Source organism: Lissotriton vulgaris, chromosome 5, assembly GCF_964263255.1.
Source record: "Lissotriton vulgaris chromosome 5, aLisVul1.2, whole genome shotgun sequence".
NCBI classification, from domain to species: Eukaryota; Metazoa; Chordata; class Amphibia; order Caudata; family Salamandridae; genus Lissotriton; species Lissotriton vulgaris.
Window position 1 is genome coordinate 692007596 of NC_141693.1, and position 25848 is coordinate 692033443.

Sequence of the window (25848 nt, forward strand, 5' to 3'; positions counted from 1 at the left end):
CCACACCATCCTTCCAGGGGAAACCCCAGGGCTTAATTTCTTAAAAAATAAAAGTGCCAGAGCCAAAGTTTTTCTTTGGAGCATGCCGTAGGTGCAACCCTGTTCCGGGTTTGTCGAACACCAAGGCTGCCTGGTCTTGATTCTCCCTCTAGCCTCTTTTTCAGCCACTCTCTCTTTTGGGTTCACACTTGACTTCTCCCTTTGTTGCTGTTTTCCTTTCTTTCTTTTCCTACTTATTTCTGCCATTCCCTCTCCTGGGTCAAAATCTGATGATGACAAATAAAGCCAGGTCCTAGGAAGTGATTGTCTGTGTTATGATATGCAAATCTGTGGACCATGCTACCACCTGTAACCCTGTGCCTGCCACCAGTAGCCACAGGCACAAACCCAGCACCAGGAACCTCTCCAAGCTCCCAAAGGGAAGACGTCTGACAATTTTGTTGTAACCCCTTTCGTACTTATGACAAGCTCAGCTCGTCATGAGGCACAGTGGAGCTGTGCTCATAACGAGCTCAGCTCATCATAACTACAGCGGACGGCCCACATGGGGCTAATTCCCCGCCTGTGCTGGCGTTCTAAAGGAGTGGGCGGAGTCGTGACGAGCCCAGCTCGTCATGAGCACAGCTCCACTGTGCAGCATGACGAGCTGGGCTCGTCACGAGTACCGCAAGCGTCCCCTCCCCCCGCACCGCGGGGGAATTAGCCCCGTGTGGAAGGGGTTAAGAAGTGAAGTCAGAAGCCTTAAATCTTTTGTGGGAATAGTGAAAGTTCGGGATGAGAATCTGATGCACTAAGGCCCTTATTTACGGGGATTTTGTAGGGAAGAGCAGCAAGTCATCTTGCTGTGCTGCCCTATGCCAAAGTGAAAGGGCGCCTAATTTATGCAAGAGGGTGTGTTCCTGTCCTTTCTCTCTGCCCTGGCGCTGTTTCGGCTGCCCAGCACCAATGCAGGCACTCTTGCACCATGGTACGAAGGTGCCTCTGTTGGCGGCATGATTGTATTTGGAACCTTTCTGACAAAAACAATCCTAAGAGGCATTTTTCTCTTTCTACGTGTGCTGTAGAATACAGCACACATAGAAGGAGGAAAAACCAGAAGAAATACAGATATTTCTCCTTGTTATGTCTCACCTCTGGAGGCATAAGGATTTGGCGCTTCCCCAGGTTTCCATGATCTTGTACACCTGGGCCAGTGTCAAAATCCATGGGAGTTGCGTGGGAAAAACCCACCCCAACGCTCATGGAACATCTCCCGAGCACAGAGAAAGGATACGCAGGGTAAGGCTGCGCAGCAATTTGCGCAGCCTCGCGCTGATGGAGCTGGGATTCGCGTGCAAGCGCCCTACTCTCATGCAAAACCCTTGTCTAAATTGCATAATCGTATTAACACTGTTGTTCGTCATTTATAAAGTGTTTTTCCCAACACGCGGGTGTCCCCAGGATGCTTGCCTGTATGTCTTTTCTCATACTAACGAAGCTTGCACTAAAAGCGGCTGCTTCGCTGAAATTCAGTCTGCGCTTGCGTCGGTCATACCCATGTGATGTGACGCACTCGCATTCTGGAGGGAGTTTTGTGCTCATGCGCACTGTTGCAAATATGGCTGCTTGACTCTCACCACGCTCTCCGCTTATTGCCGCTGCTTTTGCTTATCTGTCTTTTCGCACTAAACAATAATGCTATAGTCATTATAAAGTAAGGGTTGGTTAATATCTCATCATGGTATACAGTGTGATCATTTTGTATATGATTTTAATTTGTTCTCGCTTATTTTTCATGTACCGCGTCTTTGTGGGCTGGGGCATACGTGAGCAACGCCATCTTGAGGCTCCTCTGAACCCTGTCAGCTGACCAGGGAAAATCCTAACTGCGCAGAAGCTAAAACTAGCCAGCTGGCTCCTGAAGCTCGATGCGCCTGGGAACCCATCCCGAAGATGCAAGATTATACCTTGAACTGTCATACACTGTTGCTATATACTGAACTCGTGTATTGTATTCTGTATTCCTATGCCTGGGAACGTGAACCCGGGGGGCGGGTATGCAAACCTGAATATTAAATATGGGAAAGCTGAATTTTAGGAGGTGGTAATGATCGCACCACCTCTCTTGACCAATCATAACATGAGAAGCTGTCACTTGCAACATTAGTGGGTGGTCTGAGGGTCCCCAAAACTGTATAATTGCCCTAGTTTAGCTTAGGAAAATTGTCCGACTTGTCCGAGTAGCAGACCTGTCACTGACCCTACGAACTCTATAGGTGCTCAATCTGAAGTGCTGCGGAGCACTCTGTCCATACTTTCCACAAACTCCTAAGGGGTGGAAAATCCTAAGTGCTGGCGAAGCACTTTGCTGGGGAATTCGAAACCCAAATCGGGGTTATTGGCGGATTACTTGCAGAGAGGGGTAACGCAGGCGTTGCTGTCCGAAGCTGTGGGTGTTGGTCGTACCCTGGGAGGCCCAGTCCTTTTAACCCGAACCTGAGGGGTATCCTGTCCTGATCTGTCCGCGAGCTGTACCTGCTTGCATTCTGGCATTCCTTCCTGAGGGTCCTTGTCCCCGTTTTCCCATCCGACCCGTGGCCAGGGTTGGACTTCAATCTGAACTTAGGTAATTATTAGACCGAGGGTTTGCATCTCTCTCTCTTCTTTCTCTCTCTCTCCTTTTCTCTCTCTCAAAATTCTTTCAGTAAAGCATTACTTGCCAATGATATTACTCTATTCTCTTTTTGTGAACTATACGTGATTGTTTAATAGGTTTGTTCCACTTCTCTCCCCACCCTTAGCAAATTGTCAAATCCGTTTTTTCAATAGTATGTTCCCGTTTTCCCCTTACCTTTAGTTGGTTGCAGTGAATTTAGTAAGAATAGTTTGAGGATAAGTACATGTTTTAGGTCCCAACCTTAAACTCGTGTCCTAGTATAAAGTTGCAGTGATTAGTTCTGTTCTAAAAATTCCTACCCCTAGTCTTCCCATATATTCTAATGGTTCTAATTCTAATACAAAGTTACATATTGGTGTTGATGTTGATGTTTGATATATTATTCTGCATATCGCTTATTGTCTTGGCATCTTCTCTTTGAATCTTTATATAAAGTTTAAAACTTCATCAGGTGTCTGTGGTCATTTTACAGAAATTGTGGATAAGTATGATACTAATGTTAGAGAGTATTTGATCTAGTCATGTCTGCTCTTTTCCCTGCTAAGCTCCAGATCTGTCGTAGGAATTGTGCCTGTGGTAAGTCAGGTACATGGTAAGCAGAGGTGAAACCAACCTTAATTACTCATAAGAGCGTGTAGCAGAAGCCAAATCACCCAGTTCACCCCGAAAGTCAATGGTGTATTAAATCTATGTGCACGCCGTGGGCCCAGTGCGTGTAAGAAATAGGTGAACTCGGTGACCCGGGTGAACTGCGCGCTCTATCAGTAATTTTCTGGCAGCCAGAGGATGGTTTGGACTAGTTAGATTAGGTAGACAGGATAAGTCATAAACAAACAGTAAAAATAAAATGTGCTGCTGATTCGCTACTGTATTAGGTTCAAATATTTTTTAAATGTTTTAAGGATTTATATGTAAATGTACATGATTTTTTTTTTTTTTTCCCATTGCTGCTATAAATGTTATATTAACCCGAAAATTGTTTGTGAATGTTCAGTGTAGTCCGAATCCCCGGGGAAGTATTTTAGCTAACGGTGAGCAGAATCCGGTTAGCTGTTGAAGTCACTAGGGTTTGAATCATTAGTGCAGGGTTAGGATAACTGGAAGCACTAATTAGGACCTTTGTTTTCTAGAGTGAATGATAGCTACGAGTCCTTTATAAAACTTTCATTGCGATATCACCTAGTAAGGGTCGCATACGGGAGGAGTAGTAGGGTCTCCGAGGCTTGTCTGGTAAGTAAGATAGTTCGCTGGTGAAATCCTGGCTCAGTACATATCCCCGACTGAGGTGGATGAGTCAGAAGAATAACGGGTTCTATGTTACTAGTGTGAAGGGACAGGCAAAGAAGTCTATCCAGAGTGAATGAGAAGTAGACAGAAGTGGTTTACTTGTACCGAGAGAAAGTTTTTCTATCTTTTTAGAACACTCAGACATAGTGGCAAACGTTGCGTGTTGGTAAATAAACTCTGTATTCGCACTTTAGGGAAAGTAAAAAGTTTCCGTTACCTTGTGAAGGAGGGAGTCAGTCGGAGAGCTGCTCTGACGTCACTCCGTGCCGCGCTGGTATTGGTCAAAACAGCGGGTGTGTAGCGGAGCTGAAATTGTGAAGGAGGGGTGAGTGCCGAAGAGTGAGACTCTGTCTTGCGAAAAGGCCGCGCACCCATTGGACAAGGGAATTTGTAATCACTGACCTGATTGGGTATTGTGAAATAAAAGTCGCGCTAGCATTGGAAGCACAAAGGTAAACAAAATTAATCAAGCCGAGTTAGAAGAGAGTCTGGAAAATTATATGTGGTATCCAGATTTTATACCGAATCCAAAGCACCTAGGATTTTACAAGGATCAGCTTATACGAGGTAGACCGCACATGATGTATGGAGTAAAGAGGAAATTGTCATTTACTGACAAAGTAAAGAATTTTTTCAAAACCGACAAGCCCATTAGGACGAGGGAAGGTGTGCTTATTCCCCCGCCGAATACCCCTGCTTCTTTTATGTTGTTTGATAAAGGGTATCACACTTGTGTCTGGTTAGAAAATTGGGCAAAGTATACTGTAGATGACGGAGTCCTAGCATTCCCTGTTGAAGGTACATTTAATGGTCGGATCCTGTTTAACCTAAGGACCCGCATGAATGAATTACACCCCAGACCTAGGCTGACCCAGTACGAAGCTCTGGAGGAATGGGAGATTGAGGCTGCAGAGCGAGATAAACCCAGGATGGATAAGGGAGTGAGTAAATGGTATCCCAGGCTTCCTACTCCAACTAAAGAGCAGAAAATGAAACAGTGGAGGCAATCTATGTTGACGGAAGGATTGTTTCCCATGATGGGGGTAGTAGAAGAAAAGGGAGGTACATGTAAAGAAAAGACCCATCACCTAATGACTGTAGGGGACTCAGAAGATGAGCACCTGGAAGATTTGTTAATGAAAAATCCACCTCCCTATGTTTCAGAGTCAGAACCTGTGCATTCCCCAAATCCCTTTTCAAGGTATCCTAGATGTAGGAGGGATAGTGATACAGATGGAACGGGTACAGACAGTAAAACCAGTGATGGAGATGGATTTTGCAGACCTAAATCCACGGTCCCAAACTATCAGCCGTTCGGAGAAGGTCCACCTCGAGTGGTCACTCCGACTGCCCCGAGTATTTATCCGTCCTTAGTACCACAGGTATTGCATGACAATTCTGCCGAAAAAGCATTACGGGAAAAAGAGAAAGAAGCCCTGGCTAGACAGCGGGAAGATTTAGTTCGAACCATTGCCCAGATACATCCCCATCCTGATTCTCTGACTATTCCAGTAACTATTGGCCCAGCTATTCCACTGTATAGAAATGACCTGACTAGTCCCCATCCTCCTGTTGTTCCCCCCATACCGCCTACTCCTAGTGTCCCTTCCTCGAAGAAAGAAGTATTCATAGATGAGGACCAGGAAAGTGAATGTGAGTCTGTGGTGTTGATGGATTTGCCCATTAGAGAACCTAGGACTAGTACAATAGGGACAAGAAGTCAGCCTAGAATAAGAGAAGTGTCGATTGAAGGCGCGACTGGGATTAGGAGTGCTACTGTAGTAACCCCGGAAGAATTGGACAGATGGTCAAAGGAGCTGGAAAAGGAGACTACCCCCCAACCCAAAGCATTAGAAATATATAAATTGAGAATAGAAATAGAAGAAATGATGGCTGGAAATGTAGGAGTTGAACGCCTAAGCTCGTACAATGAAGAAGAGTTACTGTTCATCAGCAAAAATCTTACCCGGAGTGCTAGATTGCTCCATGAAAGGATAATGGATACAGCCACAGAAATGGGAATTGATGTCAGTCGTTCCAAAATTCTTCAGAAACCCTACAGAGTAGACTTTTCCGACAAAGATCTAGAAAGCCTGAATGTGATGGGGAAACAGATCCAAGTAAAAGAGTTGTTGAAGCTCCTGCAAAAGTGGGGAGAGGTGGGGAAATGGAGAACCCGGTGGGCAAAGAAAAGGGAAGACAGCAGGGCGAAGTCACAGGCTTCAGAATTTATGTTAAAGGAAGTAACACCAACAGAGAAATTGTGCCCCATGAGAGAGGTCCCGGGAGGGAAATATGTCCATGTCCCTTGGTCCCGACAGGATATTGTGTCATTTACAAATGACTTCCCGAAATTACGAGAAAAGCCAGTTGACTGGTACAGGCAGGTAGAACGCTTCATAAAGGTTCAGAAATGCCTCTTGAAAGACCTGGATGGGTTTTTCGATATTGTTGTCCCTGTAGACCTATGGACTGAATGTAAAATAGAAATTGATTGGCCTAATGATGAATATCCCAGAGATGAGAAAACGGGAGCCCCTTCACCTGATGTAATGAGGAAATATGACCAGGTCATACAGTACCTTAAGAAAAAAGTGCCAGCAAAGGAGACAGATTGGACCCGAATAGATAGAACCACACAGGAACGTGATGAAACGGTACATTCATTTTATGAAAGGCTGTTGCAGGTATTTAAAACTTACAGTGGTATTGATAACGTAGACATGAAAGACATGACTCACTTTAGCTACAGATTCGTGCTAGGATTGAGACCTGAAATCTCACAATGGATTCGAGATAACAAAATCAGTTGGCAGGGAAAGCCCATAGATGATGTCCTGAAATATGCTAAGTACTGCGAAGATGAAATCGAAAACAAAAAGAAGGCCCTCAAGGAAAAGGTCATGTGGGCACAGGTAAAATTAGCTGAACAACAAGAAAAACAGTTAAGTCAGTTGACCACTGGTAACAATGCTCAAAATGCCACTGCTGGGGGAGGAGGGAAACCCCGCACTAAAATGAGTAGGGAAGAGGCCATGAAGAAATTTCCGTGCCATGGGTGCGGCCAGATGGGGCATTGGCGAGACGAGTGTCCACACCTGCAGGCCGGTAATGCCCCTGTAAATGGTTTAAATCCACAGGTGCCGAAAGAGGGGACGAGAAAGAACCAGCAACAGGTAAAGCTACCTCCAGTACCTCGCGCTCCCAGACAGAATTTTAAGAATCAGGGTCAGCAGAATGAGAGGGCGGAAGTATGGGAAGTCGAGAGTGAAAGAAACGCAGTCATTCCACAGTATTTGTTAAATGATACCTTCCTCTGTGAAGATCAAGATTGACGGGCCTGAGGGGGGAGGATGAGGAGTGCGTGCTTGGCGCCTCCTTACCGGTAGACCAGACTGGACCATACATTGAAGGAAAGGTTGAAGGAAAAGATGTCACCTTTCTGTTGGACACTGGCGCTACCAGATCTACTGTAAGAACAGTGGATGTTCCTAACCTACCCCTCTCGGGAGAAGCGATCCAAGTAGTGGGCGTCTCAAATCAGATAATAAGTACTCCAGTAACTGAACCAATGGAAATTTCTATAGGAAATTTCAAAGAAATGCACAGATTTGTGGTCTGTGATTCCAGTCCTGTAAACCTGTTAGGACGTGATTTGTTGTGCAAGATGCGTTGTACCATTTTCTGCACACCAAATGGCGTCGAAATTCAGACCCCTGATGAAGATGGCCTGTACAAACTGATGTTAGTCAGACAAGATTCTGATATTAAGCCTTTGACAATTGAGGATTTACCTGAAGAGCTCCAAGTAAGAGTAGTTCCAGAAGTATGGGATTTCACAGGAAAAGATGTAGGCTTAATGGCAAATGTGGACCCAGTTAAAATAGCAATAAAAGCAAATGCTATATACCCGAAAACCAGACAGTACAAAATGAGTGCAGAAGTAAAAGCTGGAGTGGCGACTGAAATCACCAGGCTACTCGAAGCAGAAATAATAGAGGAAGTGATGAGCAGTCCCTGTAATTCACCAATCATTGGGATCAAAAAGCCTAGTGGAAAGTACAGGGTAGTGCAAGATCTGCGCAAGGTGAACCAAATTGTTGTGCCTTGCTGTCCTGTTGTGCCCAACCCTGCAGTGATTCTATATCAGATTCCCTGGAATGCAGAATGGTTCACTGTCATCGACCTGTGCCATGCGTTCTTTTCCATCCCATTGCATCCAGAAAGCAAATTCCTTTTCAGTTTTGAATTTGACAGCCATATCTATGTCTGGAATCGTGTCCCCCAGGGGTACACCGAAAGTCCATCGATTTTCAATCAGATACTAAAAAAGTGCCTTGAGTCCCTAGTGCTGCCAAGAGAGTCTGTCTTAGTGCAGTACATAGATGACCTGTTGGTGGCGTCTAAAACCCAGACTGACTGTGTCACTGACACAATTGCCTTGCTGAATCACTTAGGAAAGGGAGGACATAAAGTGTCGCCTGACAAGTTACAATTCTGTAAAAACTCAGTAAAATATCTGGGGCACCAGATAGAAAAAGGAATCAGGAAAGTCACTTCCGAAAGAATTAAAATTATTAAAGCAATGGAACTGCCCAGAACTCAGAAAGAAGTGAGAATGTTCTTGGGAGTCGTGGGTTACTGCAGACAATGGATCGTAGGATTTGCGGCTCTAGCAAGACCCCTGATAAAAATGACAAAGAAAGGAGTAGAAGACCCCGTCAGCTGGGACAACGAAAGCATGAATGCTTGGGTAACTTTGAGAAACTGTCTATGTACCGCTCTTGCATTGGGTATGCCTGATTACACCAAGCCTTTTGAACTATTCTGTGACACAAGAGAGAATTGCGCTCTTTCGGTCCTGACCCAGGAGCATGGGCTGGTTAGAAGGCCAGTGGCCTATTTCTCAGCCACTCTAGATCCAGTGGCTGCTGGATTACCTGGGTGCTTGAAGGCAGTGGCTGCTACTTGCGTCAGCCTGGAACAGAGTGAGAACATTGTCATGGGACATCACGTCACTGTATATGTTCCTCATTCCGTTGTAATCCTACTGACCCGGACTAAGACCCAGTACCTCACGCCTAGTCGGCTGACTAAGTATGAGAGAATTTTAATTGGCGCCGAAAATATAACTATTTCTCGGTGCAACGTCCTGAACCCTGCAACCCTGTTACCGGTCCCTCTGGATGTAGAAAATGAAGAGGGGGGGGAACATAATTGCATCGATTTTACTGAGTACAGTACAAAGCCCCGTCCGGATATCCGTGAAATAGCATTACTTGATGGGGATAAGACAATGTTCGTGGATGGCTCGTGTTTAAGACATGAGAGTGGGAGTCTGAGTGCTGCCTATGCTGTGGTTACATTGACAGAAACAATAGAAGCATCCTACCTGAGCGAGGTGAAATCTGCACAAGTGGCAGAGCTCATCGCGTTAACTCGAGCATGTAAGAGGGGAAAGAACAAAAGAATTACTGTTTACACAGACAGTCAGTACTGTTTCGGGGTTGTTCATGACTTCGGCCAATTGTGGCTGCAAAGAGAATTCATGACTTCCTCAGGCACTCCTATCAGAAACGGAAAGGTGGTGCATAACCTACTGGAAGCTATTCAATTGCCCAAAGAATTGGCTGTGGTCAAGTGTGCGGCTCACAGATCTGGAAATGATGATGTGACTGCCGGTAATAGGTACGCTGACCAAATTGCACAATTTTGTGCCCGACACCATATGTCACTCCAAATTGCCTTGTGGAGTGGAACCAGCTGCCAACTTATGTTGTTTGAGAATGTGTCAACGTGGGAAGAATTGAAAGAGTTGCAACAGGCTACAGACAGACAGGAGAAGGGAAAATGGGCAGCAGAAGGATGCAAATTGAGGGATGATGGTGTGGTGGTAAACCCGACTGGTGTGCCCGTACTGCCTGATAGCTTGATTGACCCCATGATCAGAATGATACATGAACCCACACATATGGGAAGAGACGCAATGTGCAGAGTGTTTGACAAGGTGTTCTGTAACTCAAAGTTCAGGAACCAGGCGGAAAGGCTGTGCCAGAGGTGCCTAGTGTGTCAGCAATTCAATGCAGGAAAGAGGACTGTAGTAGAGCAAAGTACTGTTGGAAAGGCAGTAGGTCCCTTTGTTAGAATGCAGGCAGACTTTGTAACCATGCCCAAATGCAAGGGATATAGATATATCCTAGTCATAGTTTGCCTGTTCTCCAGGTGGGTGGAGGCTTACCCAGCAAAGAAAAATGATGCCCTAACTACAGCCAAGCTATTGCTCAGGGAGTTGATACCTAGGTACGGAATCCCAGAGACTATCGAAACGGACCAAGGTGGGCATTTTGCCAACGATGTCCTAGAAGAACTCTGTAAAGCATTCAAAATGAAGCAAAGACTGCATTGTGCCTACCGTCCAGAGGCTTCTGGGGTAGTGGAACAAATAAATGGCACCCTGAAATCCAGATTGGGAAAAATGTGTGACTCCACAAAGATGAACTGGATAGAGGCTTTACCCCTTGTGCTGATGAGTCTGAGGAGTATCCCGAACAGAAAAACTGGCCTAAGTCCCCATGAAGTGTTGATGGGAAGAGTGATGCGACAGGCATGGGTACCCGGACACAAACTGCTAAGCATTTCTGATGATATGGTATTAGAATACTGCAAGCAGCTGGGTGACCAAGTGCGTTCTCTCTCTCAGCAGATTGGAGAGACAGAAGACGAGTGACCAGAGACTCCAGCGCATAAACTGCGACCAGGAGATTGGGTGGCGTTAAAGAAACACACCCGGAGCAGTTGCCTGAAGCCAAGGTGGGGAAAGCCACGACAAGTGATCCTCGTCACTACTACTGCTGTAAAGTGTGCTGGTGTACCGAAGTGGATCCACGCCAGCCACACGAAGCGGGTATCTGGAGAAAACGCGACTGGAGCTGAAGGCAGCGCAGCTGAAGACGCTTCTGAGGAAGAGAGTCCGGATCTAGCTGACATTGAACTGCCGAGCACAAGTCGAGACGTTGAATGGTATCCCGCCGACGAACAGGTTCATGATCCAATACGAACCAGGAAATATTCCTACTTAGACAGTGAGTGGGATAGTCCAGGTGAGCTAGAACTAGAGGAAGAAGGTCAGGTCAACGAGAATCACATCACACCTGATCAGGAAGTAGGCCAAGTAGGGTCAGATCGAGACCTCGAGAATTCTCCTGAGACTCCAGAAAGTGAAGAGGGACAATTAGAAATTAGAGCTGACGTTCATGCAGAAGAAAGCGAAGAGATCGAAGGGCATGAACAGGAACAGATAGAACTAGATCAAAGTGCTCAGACAACGGAAACAACAGTAACCAAAAATAAAAAGAAAGTGCGATTTGAATCTGAGCAGGGTCAGAATAAGGACCAGGCAGAAGAAGTAGATGAAAGACCTGGAACTAGTCAGACAGGCAGGAAAACAGAGGTGCCACAACAAAAAGTGAAAAGAGTGCACGAAGAAGGCCAAGTCTCCTCAACCACTGGGAGGCACGGAGGGAGAAGTGCACCCCGATACGTAAAGAGACTAAGGCTCAGACTAAAGACAGTCGAAGAAAACGATAAAGACCGAAAAAGGGCTCAAAGTGAAAGAAGGGCAGCCCAAGGAAAATCGCTGAGAAAAAGCGACAGACTAAAGAAACAGAACCGACGGTATCGAAGCCCTGAGTGGACTTACTTTGTGTTGGAAGAAATAGACGAACCACACCACAGTGGCAACAGTGACGACGAGTCCATTGCTGATCGGAGTTCGGACGAAGACCCTCCTTGAGAGAGCCCTGAAGTGAGCCTTTGGTGCAAAGAAACGAAGAGGGGTAGCGAAAGCCACCTGTAAGCTAAAAATGTCTGATCCGAGTGTCTTTGGGAGATCCCGGTGTGGGTGTCTCAAAACCTGTTGTAAGATATGCTTGTGTAGTATAGCCATGCTAATAGTAATGTGGATAGGACTAACAGTTTTTCTACCTTTTATGATAAGTAAAAATCCTAACTTGTCCCCCACTGAACCCGAAGCAGTAGACGTAGGAGATGTACAGACTGCAGAAACACCACGAAGCTTAGAAAGACGTGACAACCAAATCAGACTGACACACACACGACCTAATTTAGAAGCATCAGATGAGGATGGACTACATTTTCACAAAATGAAAAACAGGACGCATCTAAATGTTTTTGCTAACTTATTAGTGCATTACGTAGAAGCTATGGAAATAGAGGACTGTTATGTCTGCATGAAGCTGCCAACTTCAGTGGCTGAAGGCGTGACATACCACCATCTACCTTTGACCTATGGAATCTCCTGTAGTATATTAGCTAGCTTGTTCTATAGAAGCACCTTGCAATACTATTATTCAAATGATGACGTAGTATTTTCTGAACTGCCTATTAGAGGACACTTGAACCGTGTACATACTGCAAGTGACGTGACCCGTTATATGGGAGAATATTTTCTGACTATAGGTAACATAGATTTAAATGAAGCTAGAGAATCTAATTTGACCTGTTCTCTGCAAGAGCAGGAAAAGATGTTCATTAAGATGGCAGACAGAAGGAGAGAAAAGTTTCAAAAGAAAGCAAATGACGAAAAGGATAGAGTCCCTAGGTGGGCTGAGCACATGGATAACACCTCGCAAGGCGAAGCTAATCCTGCCTTGTTGCTGGATTTTGAACGAAAAGGGAAGCTTTGTATCCATCGGGAAAAGACAGAGTACTATAACAATGTATTCATCGGTTCCAGCGAATGTGAACATAATTACAAGGTAATTGGAGGTTGGGGTTTCAAAAATGGGTCAGAACCTGTGTTTCCCGGAATATATTATATATGTGGGAACAAGGCTTATTTTAAATTGCCGGATCACTGGTATGGAAGCTGCTACTTTGGCATTGTTTTCCCGAAAATATACCATGTGAATAATGCAGCTGGAAGCGATGAAGATACTAATGGCTTAGTGCGTAGTAGACGTGAAAGTGTAGGTGAAATTATAGGTGATATTTTTAGTAGTTCTGAACACCCATAGAATCTGCAAATTGTCTACAGTAGTGGACCGGTTATCAACGGACACTGCTGCAGGATTCCTGATGGTCAATACCGAAATGGTTGCGATCAGATCAATGGTTTTACAAAACCGTCTTGCCCTTGACACCCTATTAGCAAAAGAGGGCGGAGTCTGTAGAATGCTGAAAGCGCAACATTGTTGCACTTACATTCCAGATAAAAGTATCGAATTAAAACAATATGTGAAGAACATAACTAATTTGGAAAAAGAACTCAAACCATTGGAGGTTGACAGTGCCTGGACGAGACTGACTGGAGGTCTCTCCTCTATAGGTAGTTGGTTTGCTAACCTAGGTAGAAATATTGTGTGGAAAATACTGATGCCAATAGTTGTAATAGGTATAATTATATTGATCATTTTTATCTGCTGCAAATGCCAGAAGTGTAAAAAGAAATATACAGTAAATAAGAGGGGGGTGAAAAGAAATATTGATGATTTAGAATTGGAAGAATTAAAGAGTGAAATTTACAAAAAGGTGAAAAATCACCACTCTCATAGAGAAGCTGCAAGGAAACTCAACGATAAGTTTGTTGAGATCCCGATGAGTGATATGGATGAGTGAGAAAAGTTGGCATCTGTTTCCTTCTGTATGGTGATGATAGTAAATATCATCAAAGAGGGGATTGATGGAGCTGGGATTCGCGTGCAAGCGCCCTACTCTCATGCAAAACCCTTGTCTAAATTGCATAATCGTATTAACACTGTTGTTCGTCATTTATAAAGTGTTTTTCCCAACACGCGGGTGTCCCCAGGATGCTTGCCTGTATGTCTTTTCTCATACTAACGAAGCTTGCACTAAAAGCGGCTGCTTCGCTGAAATTCAGTCTGCGCATGCGTCGGTCATACCCATGTGATGTGACGCACTCGCATTCTGGAGGGAGTTTTGTGCTCATGCGCACTGTTGCAAATATGGCTGCTTGACTCTCACCACGCTCTCCGCTTATTGCCGCTGCTTTTGCTTATCTGTCTTTTCGCACTAAACAATAATGCTATAGTCATTATAAAGTAAGGGTTGGTTAATATCTCATCATGGTATACAGTGTGATCATTTTGTATATGATTTTAATTTGTTCTCGCTTATTTTTCATGTACCGCGTATTTGTGGGCTGGGGCATACGTGAGCAACGCCATCTTGAGGCTCCTCTGAACCCTGTCAGCTGACCAGGGAAAATCCTAACTGCGCAGAAGCTAAAACTAGCCAGCTGGCTCCTGAAGCTCGATGCGCCTGGGAACCCATCCCGAAGATGCAAGATTATACCTTGAACTGTCATACACTGTTGCTATATACTGAACTCGTGTATTGTATTCTGTATTCCTATGCCTGGGAACGTGAACCCGGGGGGCGGGTATGCAAACCTGAATATTAAATATGGGAAAGCTGAATTTTAGGAGGTGGTAATGATCGCACCACCTCTCTTGACCAATCATAACATGAGAAGCTGTCACTTGCAACATTAGTGGGTGGTCTGAGGGTCCCCAAAACTGTATAATTGCCCTAGTTTAGCTTAGGAAAATTGTCCGACTTGTCCGAGTAGCAGACCTGTCACTGACCCTACGAACTCTATAGGTGCTCAATCTGAAGTGCTGCGGAGCACTCTGTCCATACTTTCCACAAACTCCTAAGGGGTGGAAAATCCTAAGTGCTGGCGAAGCACTTTGCTGGGGAATTCGAAACCCAAATCGGGGTTATTGGCGGATTACTTGCAGAGAGGGGTAACGCAGGCGTTGCTGTCCGAAGCTGTGGGTGTTGGTCGTACCCTGGGAGGCCCAGTCCTTTTAACCCGAACCTGAGGGGTATCCTGTCCTGATCTGTCCGCGAGCTGTACCTGCTTGCATTCTGGCATTCCTTCCTGAGGGTCCTTGTCCCCGTTTTCCCATCCGACCCGTGGCCAGGGTTGGACTTCAATCTGAACTTAGGTAATTATTAGACCGAGGGTTTGCATCTCTCTCTCTTCTTTCTCTCTCTCTCCTTTTCTCTCTCTCAAAATTCTTTCAGTAAAGCATTACTTGCCAATGATATTACTCTATTCTCTTTTTGCGAACTATACGTGATTGTTTAATAGGTTTGTTCCACTTCTCTCCCCACCCTTAGCAAATTGTCAAATCCGTTTTTTCAATAGTATGTTCCCGTTTTCCCCTTACCTTTAGTTGGTTGCAGTGAATTTAGTAAGAATAGTTTGAGGATAAGTACATGTTTTAGGTCCCAACCTTAAACTCGTGTCCTAGTATAAAGTTGCAGTGATTAGTTCTGTTCTAAAAATTCCTACCCCTAGTCTTCCCATATATTCTAATGGTTCTAATTCTAATACAAAGTTACATATTGGTGTTGATGTTGATGTTTGATATATTATTCTGCATATCGCTTATTGTCTTGGCATCTTCTCTTTGAATCTTTATATAAAGTTTAAAACTTCATCAGGTGTCTGTGGTCATTTTACAGAAATTGTGGATAAGTATGATACTAATGTTAGAGAGTATTTGATCTAGTCATGTCTGCTCTTTTCCCTGCTAAGCTCCAGATCTGTCGTAGGAATTGTGCCTGTGGTAAGTCAGGTACATGGTAAGCAGAGGTGAAACCAACCTTAATTACTCATAAGAGCGTGTAGCAGAAGCCAAATCACCCAGTTCACCCCGAAAGTCAATGGTGTATTAAATCTATGTGCACGCCGTGGGCCCAGTGCGTGTAAGAAATAGGTGAACTCGGTGACCCGGGTGAACTGCGCGCTCTATCAGCGCTACTCCATATCTATGAGGCCATCCAAAGCCACGCATACTGGCTTTGTGTGGCATGGTAGAAAGGATTTAGTAATCTGTGTCATCGGAGCTTCATAAAAGTGATGCTCTGGTGACGCAGGGGGCTTGTAAATAAGCCTCTAATTAACGAGTCCTGGTGCTAATTTAGAGGCAAGGACTACAAGGTGGATGCTCTGTGTGACAAGGGAGGACGGCAGTAGCTTCCTGTAAAGGAGGAAAAGGGGCGAGTAAGCCCCTACAAAAAAAATAAGACTGCAAGGAAAATGGATTACAGAGAGACTCGTCAGTAATGTGTTAGACAGATGCCCTAGCGTACCAAGCATGTGCGTCCAGGAATTGACATTACAGCCTCCAGCAAAGTGGACCATAAAATGGATCACCCCAGACTTTCCTGGCTGATCTTCTCATATAAAAAATGTCAAGTAGTGAGCTAAGTGGTATTCCTATTTTGAAGTGATTGGTCTAGCATGGGAGCAGCAACACCTACCTGCCCCCTTAAAAGTGAACTGAGACCGCCAACCTTATAGGCCATTAGCCTCTGAACGCCTCCAGATGGAAACGACTTTTGGATGTATCCTGCCAGATCAGCACTGAATCACAGACCTGCATATGAAGGCCTCTTCTTTAGGGTTGCACCAATTGGGTCTTCTAGGCACTTGTCTCAAGCTGGACTGAGACTGTTCAGACCATCTATGCTAGACAGGGAATTCCCATACAGAATTTTTCTGGAAGATTTGGCAGAGTAACCAAAGAAAGTTAGGGGTGCAAAGTTACTTCCACAATCCGTTACCACTAGTAAGAGCAGTATATAAAAAATGGATTAAAAGTAAAGAGAGGTAGGCAGTGTAAAATTATACTCTGGTAAAGAATGACATCAGTGTACTAGATGGATGAATGGGGTAACCTGGTATTCTACAGCGCCTCGTAACCCAGAGAGTGGGCTCTCAGGTTGATGGGCAAGACATGTGGGGTCCTGAGTTCTGATCAACCTTCCCACCAAACACAATGGATGCCAATACCAGGGCCGCCCTGGAACCCAAAGTCAGCCTGCAGCCTACCTTCTGAAATGCTAGAGATGCAGAAAGGCCAGTGATGCCCTGGCTCACATAAACTGCTGGGTAGAGTGAGAAACGGATTCTGCTTTGCAGAACGGTAGTCTCCAGGGCCCAAATTCTGCCGTAATTTGCTAACTTTAACACATGCTCTCTTATCCACGCAAGTGCTTATAAGCAATTCAGTTCACAGCTCACAAAATGAAAAATACTACTTCATTGACCTCAAACTCGCACCCCCTGAATCAGTTTTAAGTTTTGTGATCGACTAAGATAGGCTTTGTAATACAAAGTAACACGATCTTGAACCAGTTACTAATTTAGAAAAGTTATTATATTTCCTCACATTTTTTTTTGGTGTGCAGTTTTATATAGCACTGACTCGACACAAAGGTATTGGGGCACTTTACATACACAGAGTCACTTTTTGGGGGACGGTGGGGGCAAGGGAAGAGTTAGTGATTTGCCCAGCTCTAGGCTCATGGCGGCCCTGGGCAGGGAGCATAGGTAGGGGGCCCCGGAAGATGGGGTCCGGGCGGGGCGGAGTGCCGTGGCCAGTGAAGAGGGGGGAGGTCAGGGTGTTTGGAAGTGGATTATAGCTGGAGGCCGCCAAATCCCACGCCACGCAAATATGTATCCATCCTCAGAGGATTATTAAATTAAGGATATATATTGGCGTGGTGGCCCCTGGAGTTTGGTGGCCCTGTGCAGGTGCACAGCTTGCACATGCCTAAGGCCGCCCCTGTGCCCAGAATCACAAGATGTTGAGCTGGCGCTAGACTCAAAACTGGTTGCCCAGTTTCAAAGTCAGCAAATCTTGCCATAACGCCACATTGCATTTGTGCCTCACAGCACTGCATTCATACAATGTGAGTGCTGAATGTTTAAAAATGCGACTAGCGTCAGGGCTTTGTACTGGAAGAGTATTCTTCCCGTAGAGAACCTGTGCTAGATATCATCCACACCTCTGAACCTTGGGTTCAAAGGTTGTGAGCTGCACTAGGCAGCCTGTTTGTGCCCCACTGCAGGTGATGACAGCGACTGGGAGCCATTTTTAGATTGAGCCTATCAGACAGCACATGCTGATTGGTTGCAAAAGACTTGTGGCCTTACCAAGAACACACAGTGCATCCGTTGCTTACTATTGCTCACGATCTGTGTTAATTAGCCTTCACTGGCCCTCTACATTAACAAGGATATTGTCCCCTCTCTAGCCCAATATATTGATGTCATGGTAAGGTATTTTATGCTATGTTATGTGCTGCTAAATACCTAAAATATCAAAATCGTGAGATTTCACCGGGCTGTATTTTGTTCATACTTCATAGCTACACCGCGGGTCTGATGGCTGGGACAGAGTCAGCCACAGGTGAGGTCCGGTCCCTACTTTTAGATAATCCCACCCTTCAACCCCCCACGTTTGAACGAGCCTGTCACACGCTGCTTTTCTGGCATCCTGTCAGCACGGCGGCTGGTAAACTGGCGGTGCATGGAGGCTGCTGCTTCAACAGTCGTCTGTGAAGACAGGCCGCAGCAGCGTCCCCCAGCAAGGGCCGGGGCAGGAAATTGAACTGAAGCGAGTGTGACAACTGATGCGGAAGCGCATTCGGACGGTGAACCGACGAGTGCTGCCGTGTGAATAGCCTACTACTGCATGACTCATGAGGAATAATAAGGGCACGTTTTGACAATCACAGCAACCCCCCCCCCCCCACCCCCTCGGTGTACAAAAGTGTCTCTCCAACACATATCGCCTCCACGAAGTCAAAAACACATTTTTATTTATTTATTATTTATTTTAATTGAGTGCAGTTTTATAAAGCGCGGAAATTACCAGAAGGTGACATTGGCATTGTAGTATAAACACGGGAACTTCTACCCCTGTTATGCTTCATTAGAAGAGAGTGTCCCAAACATTAAGTCACATACCTATTAGCACAGGTAGCAGCTTGACTGAGAGACTTGAAAAAATAACCCTCAGTTTTTTCCATGGATAAAAAGATAAATACGGTGAACTATGTGGTTTTCTTTCTGTATCTGTAATAATAAGTAAAACAGAAAACGTGGAAGCGTATCAATGATTAATTAGGCATAGGCTTGCCTAATTCAGTGGGCTTCCGATTGTACCCCCCAATAACTTCGAAGCTTCGAGCCTCTGACTTTATGCTATAGCGGGTGCATTCCAAATGTTGCCACAACCTGGTAATTTCGGTATAAACAGAATTGAACCAGGATCACACAGTGTAGTCAAGCGGAGAAGCCGACACTGGAAGTCAAAGCCCGCGGTGACGCGGCGGGCAGGCGGATTCGCATTTTAGAGCCCCTCCTCCACGGAGGTGCGATTTTTCGCACCGCTTTCAACCTTCCCTCATCGAGAACTTGCCCAGAGGGCTGCTACCGCAGCCGGCCCTGGAGAGCCCGGAAGCCTGACACGGGCCGCGCGCGCCTGTCTCCACCTCTCAGGCCTGATCCCTCAGCTTTAGACTCCTATTCTTAGTCATTGTTCAAAAGCGACTAATCCCACAGAAAAACCGCATGGCTCCGAAGCGAGTCTGGAATTAAACGCGGCGCGTGAATTACTTCTTCACGTGTTTTTTTTTTACCTCACTGGACACCAGGCATGTGAAATGCATCTGTTCACCCTCCCACTCTCGCGCTTGCCTGCTCTGAGACTCATTGTTATTACGATGGGCCCCGTTCCTTTTGCCAAACTCGCCCGGTGTTAATCTCGACGTTCTACAGTGTGTTTCGCCCTTGCATTCTTTTTATTATCAAATATTGTTACATGTGCTTGGCCAAAAGAATACAAATGTTCAGAAGCTAGATGACTTGGAAGCCAAATCCTGGCATGGCTCGGTTACAGTGGGGACATGGGCGTATCGGGCAACTTGGCAAGGCTCTTTCTGTGGAACGTGTAGTTTACAGGTTCAGTTCAAAGGCACAGCCTTTCATTCTTCTGAGGCTGATGAAGTGAGCATATTTTAGTTCCGTTAACCCGCCTTTGTAGCTCCTCTAAAAACTGTAGCCACCAACCACACCCCCCAGTGTGGGATAGATCCACATTTGGGAGTTATAGGATTACGTTGTTAATTGTATTTCCGTCTGGGTGATAAATTGTATTGTGCATTATATATTTTCAAGGATGGACTGCCTCACGTTTCTGCCCTGTGTATTCCAATGGGCAGCTGGAGTCTTCCCACTTTGGAATCTACTCTACTCAGTATACTCCAATAGGGGGTCGGAGTCTACCCCACTTTTGTATCTTTGCCAGTTCACCTCATTTTGGAGCCAGAGCCCCCCCCCCCCCCCCCCCGCACTTAAAACTACTCTACCCAGTGTGTTTCATTAATGAGCCGGAGCCTGCCACACTTTTCCATGTATGCTACCCGGTGCATTTTAATATGGAGCAGATACCAGCCTCATTTTGGATTCTATTCTGCCTACTCTGTTTCGAACGGCTGCCACAACGTGATCCGATTTAGAATCTATTCTGCCCAACGTGTTCCAATATGGAGCCGGAGCCTGCCTCACTTGAATCTGTTCTGCCCAGTGGAATCTAATTTGGAGGCAGAGCCAGCCACTCTTCGATACATATTCTACCACGTGTAGCCCATTTAAGAGCATAGGAAACTATCGAATCTATTCTGCCCAGTGTATCTCAACATGTTGCCGGGGCCTACCACACTATGGAATTTACTCTACCCAGTGTATTTTAGCGTGGAGCCGGCGCGTGACACACTTCTGAATCTATTCTGCCCAGTGTATATCAATGTGTAGTGGGCCTGCCACGCTTCTGAATCCATTCTGCCCAATATATTTCAGTGTGGAGCCGGGGCTTGCCACGCTTCTGAATCCATTCTGCCCAATATATTTCAGTGTGGAGCCGGGGCTTGCCACGCTTCTGAATCCATTCTGCCCAATATATTTCAGTGTGGAGCTGGGGCTTGCCATGCTTCTAAATCCATTCTGCCCAGTGTATATCAATGTGTAGTGGGCCTGCCACGCTTTGAATCTATTCTGCCCAGTGTATACCAATGTGTAGCCGGGGCCTGCCACGCTTCTGAATCCATTCTGCCCAATATATTTCAGTGTGGAGCTGGGGCTTGCCACGCTTCTGAATCCATTCTGCCCAGTGTATATCAATGTGTAGTGGGCCTGCCACGCTTCTGAATCCATTCTGCCCAATATATTTCAGTGTGGAGCCGGGGCTTGCCACGCTTCTGAATCCATTCTGCCCAAGTGTATATCAATGTGTAGTGGGCCTGCCACGCTTCTGAATCCATTCTGCCCAATAAATTTCAGTGTGGAGCCGGGGCTTGCCACGCTTCTGAATCCATTCTGCCCAATATATTTCAGTGTGGAGCCGGGGCTTGCCACGCTTCTGAATCCATTCTGCCCAATATATTTCAGTGTGGAGCTGGGGCTTGCCATGCTTCTAAATCCATTCTGCCCAGTGTATATCAATGTGTAGTGGGCCTGCCACGCTTTGAATCTATTCTGCCCAGTGTATACCAATGTGTAGTGGGCCTGCCATGCTTCTGAATCCATTCTGCCCAATATATTTCAGTGTGGAGCCGGGGCTTGCCACGCTTCTGAATCTATTCTGCCCAGTGTATATCAATGTGTAACCGGACCTGCCATGCTTTGAATCTATTCTGCTTAGTGTATATCAATGTGTAGCCGGGGCCTGCCACGCTTCTGAATCCATTCTGGCCAATATATTTCAGTGTGGAGCCGGGGCTTGCCACGCTTCTGAATCTATTCTGCCCAGTGTATATCAATGTGTAGCCGGGGCCTGCCACGCTTCTGAATCTATTCTGCCCAGTGTATTTTAGCGTGGAGCCGGCGCCTGCCACACTTCTGAATCTATTCTGCCCAGTGTATATCAATGTGTAGTGGGCCTGCCACGCTTTGAATCTATTCTGCCCAGTGTATACCAATGTGTAGTGGGCCTGCCACGCTTTGAATCTATTCTGCCCAGTGTATACCAATGTGTAGTGGGCCTGCCACGCTTCTGAATCTATTCTGCCCAGTGTATATCAATGTGTAACCGGGACCTGCCATGCTTTGAATCTATTCTGCCCAGTGTATATCAATGTGTAACCGGGACCTGCCACGCTTCTGAATCTATTCTGCCCAGTGTATATCAATGTGTAGTGGGCCTGCCACGCTTTGAATCTATTCTGCCCAGTGTATACCAATGTGTAACCGGGACCTGCCACGCTTCTGAATCTATTCTGCCCAGTGTATATCAATGTGTAGTGGGCCTGCCACGCTTTGAATCTATTCTGCCCAGTGAATACCAATGTGTAGTGGGCCTGCCACGCTTCTGAATCCATTCAGCCCAGTGTATTTCACTGTATAGCCGGCGCCTGCCATGCGTCTGAATCTATTCTGCCCAGTGTATTTCAACGTGTTGCCGGGGCCTACCACACTATGGAATTTAGTCTACCCAGTGTATTTTAGCGTGGAGCCGGCGCCTGCCACGCTTTGAATCTATTCTGCCCAGTTTATACCAATGTGTAGCCAGGGCCTGCCACGCTTTGAATCTATTCTGCCCAGTGTATACCAATGTGTAGTGGGCCTGCCACGCTTCTGAATCCATTCTGCCCAATATATTTCAGTGTGGAGCCGGGGCTTGCCACGCTTCTGAATCTATTTTGCCCAGTGTATATCAATTTGTAACCGGGGCCTGCTACCCTTCTGAATCTAATCTGCCCATTGTATTTCAGTGTGGAACGGGGGCCTGCCACACATCTGAATCTATTCTGCCCAGTGTATATCAATGTGTAGCCGGGGCCTGCCATGCTTCTGAATCCATTCTGCCCAGTGTATTTCAGTGTGGAGCTGGGGCCGGCCACGCTTCTGAATCTATTCTGCCCAGTGTATTTCAGTGTGGAGCTGGGGCCGGCCACACATCTGAATTTATTCTGCCCAGTGTATTTCAGTGTGGAGCCGGGGCCGGCCACGCTTCTGAATCTATTCTGCCCAGTGTATATCAATGTGTAACCGGGGCCTGCTACCCTTCTGATCTATTCTGCCCAGTGTATTTCATTGTGGAACAGGGGCCTGCCACACATCTGAATCTCTGCCCAGTGTATTTCAGTGTGGAGCCGGGCCGGCCACGCTTCCGAATCTATTCTGCCCAGTGTATTTTATCAGTGTGGGCCTGTCACACTTCTGAATCTATTCTGCCCAGTGTATTTCAGTGTGGAGCTGGGGCCGGCCACGCTTCTGAATCTATTCTGCCCAGTGTATTTCAGTGTGGAGCTGGGGCCGGCCACACATCTGAATTTATTCTGCCCAGTGTATTTCAGTGTGGAGCCGGGGCCGGCCACGCTTCTGAATCTATTCTGCCCAGTGTATATCAATGTGTAACCGGGGCCTGCTACCCTTCTGATCTATTCTGCCCAGTGTATTTCATTGTGGAACATGGGCCTGCCACACATCTGAATCTCTGCCCAGTGTATTTCAGTGTGGAGCCGGGCCGGCCACGCTTCCGAATCTATTCTGCCCAGTGTATTTTATCAGTGTGGGCCTGTCACACTTCTGAATCTATTCTGCCCAGTGTATTTCAGTGTGGAGCTGGGGCCGGCCACGCTTCTGAATCTATTCTGCCCAGTGTATTTCAGTGTGGAGCTGGGGCCGGCCACACATCTGAATTTATTCTGCCCAGTGTATTTCAGTGTGGAGCCGGGGCCGGCCACGCTTCTGAATCTATTCTGCCCAGTGTATATCAATGTGTAACCGGGGCCTGCTACCCTTCTGATCTATTCTGCCCAGTGTATTTCATTGTGGAACAGGGGCCTGCCACACATCTGAATCTCTGCCCAGTGTATTTCAGTGTGGAGCCGGGCCGGCCACGCTTCCGAATCTATTCTGCCCAGTGTATTTTATCAGTTTGGGCCTGTCACACTTCTGAATCTATTCTGCCCAATATGTTTCAGTGTGGAGCCGGGGCTTGCCACGCTTCTGAATCTATTCTGCCCAGTGTATTTCAGTGTTATCAACAGCTGATCAGTGATCACCTACTCCCCTCTGAATATGTTGTGCCCGAGATAGTCTAAAGTGCAGGCCGAGTCCGTCTGTCTTTTGATCCAGGGAATGTCCCGCGTCTGGTCAGCCTGTCCCTGTGCGCCTCCACGCAGAACTGAACTGACAGCTGGAGTCAAGGGGAATGACAGAAAACGACGGAACTGAGCATTCGTTGACTGAATGGGTGCGTGGACCTTGGATTCTTTGGGATTGACTAAATTAGGCAGAAAAGTGAATCTCTCGAGGACGATTCCACTGTGATCCTTATTCATATTTCTGGTTGCTTGTTTCCGGGAGCCCACATGCTGTGTCTCCAGGAATGATGCATTTCTTGTGGGGTACAGAAGCGCTGGGCACCTGGCGGAAGTTTATCCAATTTTACAGTTTGTAGAACCGGGCATGCGTCAGTGAAGTGATTTTTTTTTTACACAAGTATATGCTGTGTCCCTAGCGATGCTGCCAAATGCTACTACCAGTACCTATCTGGAACCAAATGTGGCTGCTGGCTGCCCTGTATCAATCAATCTCTATCTCTCTGTCTATCGTCCCACACATAGCACTCACACCAATAGAGAAGCAAACTTTCACAAACCTCTTCCAGCAGTTGATCAACTCGTCCCAAAATAGCCGTCTCCATTCGGTCTGCAGAGGGCAAGGCGGAGAGCTGAGCCCGTCTTTCATCTTCCAGAGACAGGACCCGGGACTGCAGGTCCGACGTCCCGGACTGTGCAAGGAGGCTGAGAACCAGGGAGAGCAACGACACGGCCGCGCACCCGCAGCCCAGCACCAGGGACGCTCCGCCGGTCCTCTGCGCGTCCCCTGTCCTCCGGTGGGGTGCCCTGCACCCCTGCGCCCAGGCGCTGCCGGCAGCAGTCCTGCAGCCTCTTCCCTCCTCCATCCCCTCCCCGGACACAATAAATAAATAGATACAATAAATAAAACACAGATCTCTTCCAGAATGGGCACCCCAGGGACCGGGGACAGACGACAAATTCCAAACGGGCGTTTCCAAATAGGACCAATTTTTGCCTGGTGGAGTAAATTGAACTGAAATATAGTCAGTTCTTTAAAGGAAATATCACGCAAGATTCAGCTGCCAGAAAAAAATCCAAAGCAAAAAGTTTGTGGTAGTTGTCCCCAGTTAACTCGCTTCCCGCCTGCGAGTTTCAGCTCCGTGGCCGGGTAACTGCCTGGTGGCGCATGGAAGTCCCATTGGAGAGGTGTAGTGCTGGACTGCTCAGGGGCTGCTCTGTGACCGACCCTCTCTCCTTTGTAACATGACACACGCTGCTCTTCTGCAGCGCCCTCTCCGGACGGCGAGCTGCAGATGAGCTGGCGGGGTCTTTTTCCCCTCGGAGTAATGCCCCCTCCCCCGCACCCCTCCTGCGCGCGGTGATTTATTTATTTATGCAAAGTGGCCGAGTGGGATGTGCTTTTGATTGCCTCGCCCCCTTCTCGCACACCAGGTTCCCGAAGCACCTCTCATCAGCTCCCCTCCTTTGATGTGACACTCGTCGGGGTTATTTATAGGAGCAGGAAGCAATTGTAAAGCCAGCAGTCACACTCCTGTCCTGCAGACTCCGCAGACTGACTGAACAAACTGTCGAGAGAGAATTGACTGTGAACAGAAGCAGCACGCTTGTGGTTCTGCCTTTCTCATTAGCGAGAACTTTAGTGTGAGAAGCTTCCGAGCAACGTTTTGTCATTTAGCACTAATGGCATTCCCACGTGACATTACCCCGTTAGACAATATATGTGAAATCTCCGTTCTGAGTCTCCATTATAAACATCCTCTAGGAATTAGTTGCTATAGCAGTTATACCATATTCATAGTACTGTGAAGAAAACTTGCATGTAACATGATTACCTGAAATAAATTACTCCACGCGGAATTTGTTTGTTACCTATATTCATTTTTTTACCTGCTCATTAAAGGTTTGAGTTCATTTATAGGGTTTCTAGGAACACCGAGCTGACCTAAGCTCATTCG

The 25848-nt window shown here is 46.5% G+C and overlaps 1 protein-coding gene across 1 annotated transcript in view; it reads right to left on the reverse strand.

Moving 5' to 3' along the window:
* Positions 1-24915, reverse strand: part of LOC147711405 (uncharacterized) — a 230972-nt gene extending 206057 nt beyond the window's left edge. The window contains exon 1 of the mRNA XM_086919479.1: positions 24451-24915. Within this exon, the coding sequence (XP_086775605.1) occupies positions 24451-24756 (306 nt within the window). The 5' untranslated portion in view covers positions 24757-24915. The remainder of the gene's footprint in view (positions 1-24450) is intronic.
* Positions 24916-25848: the final 933 nt, after the last annotated feature.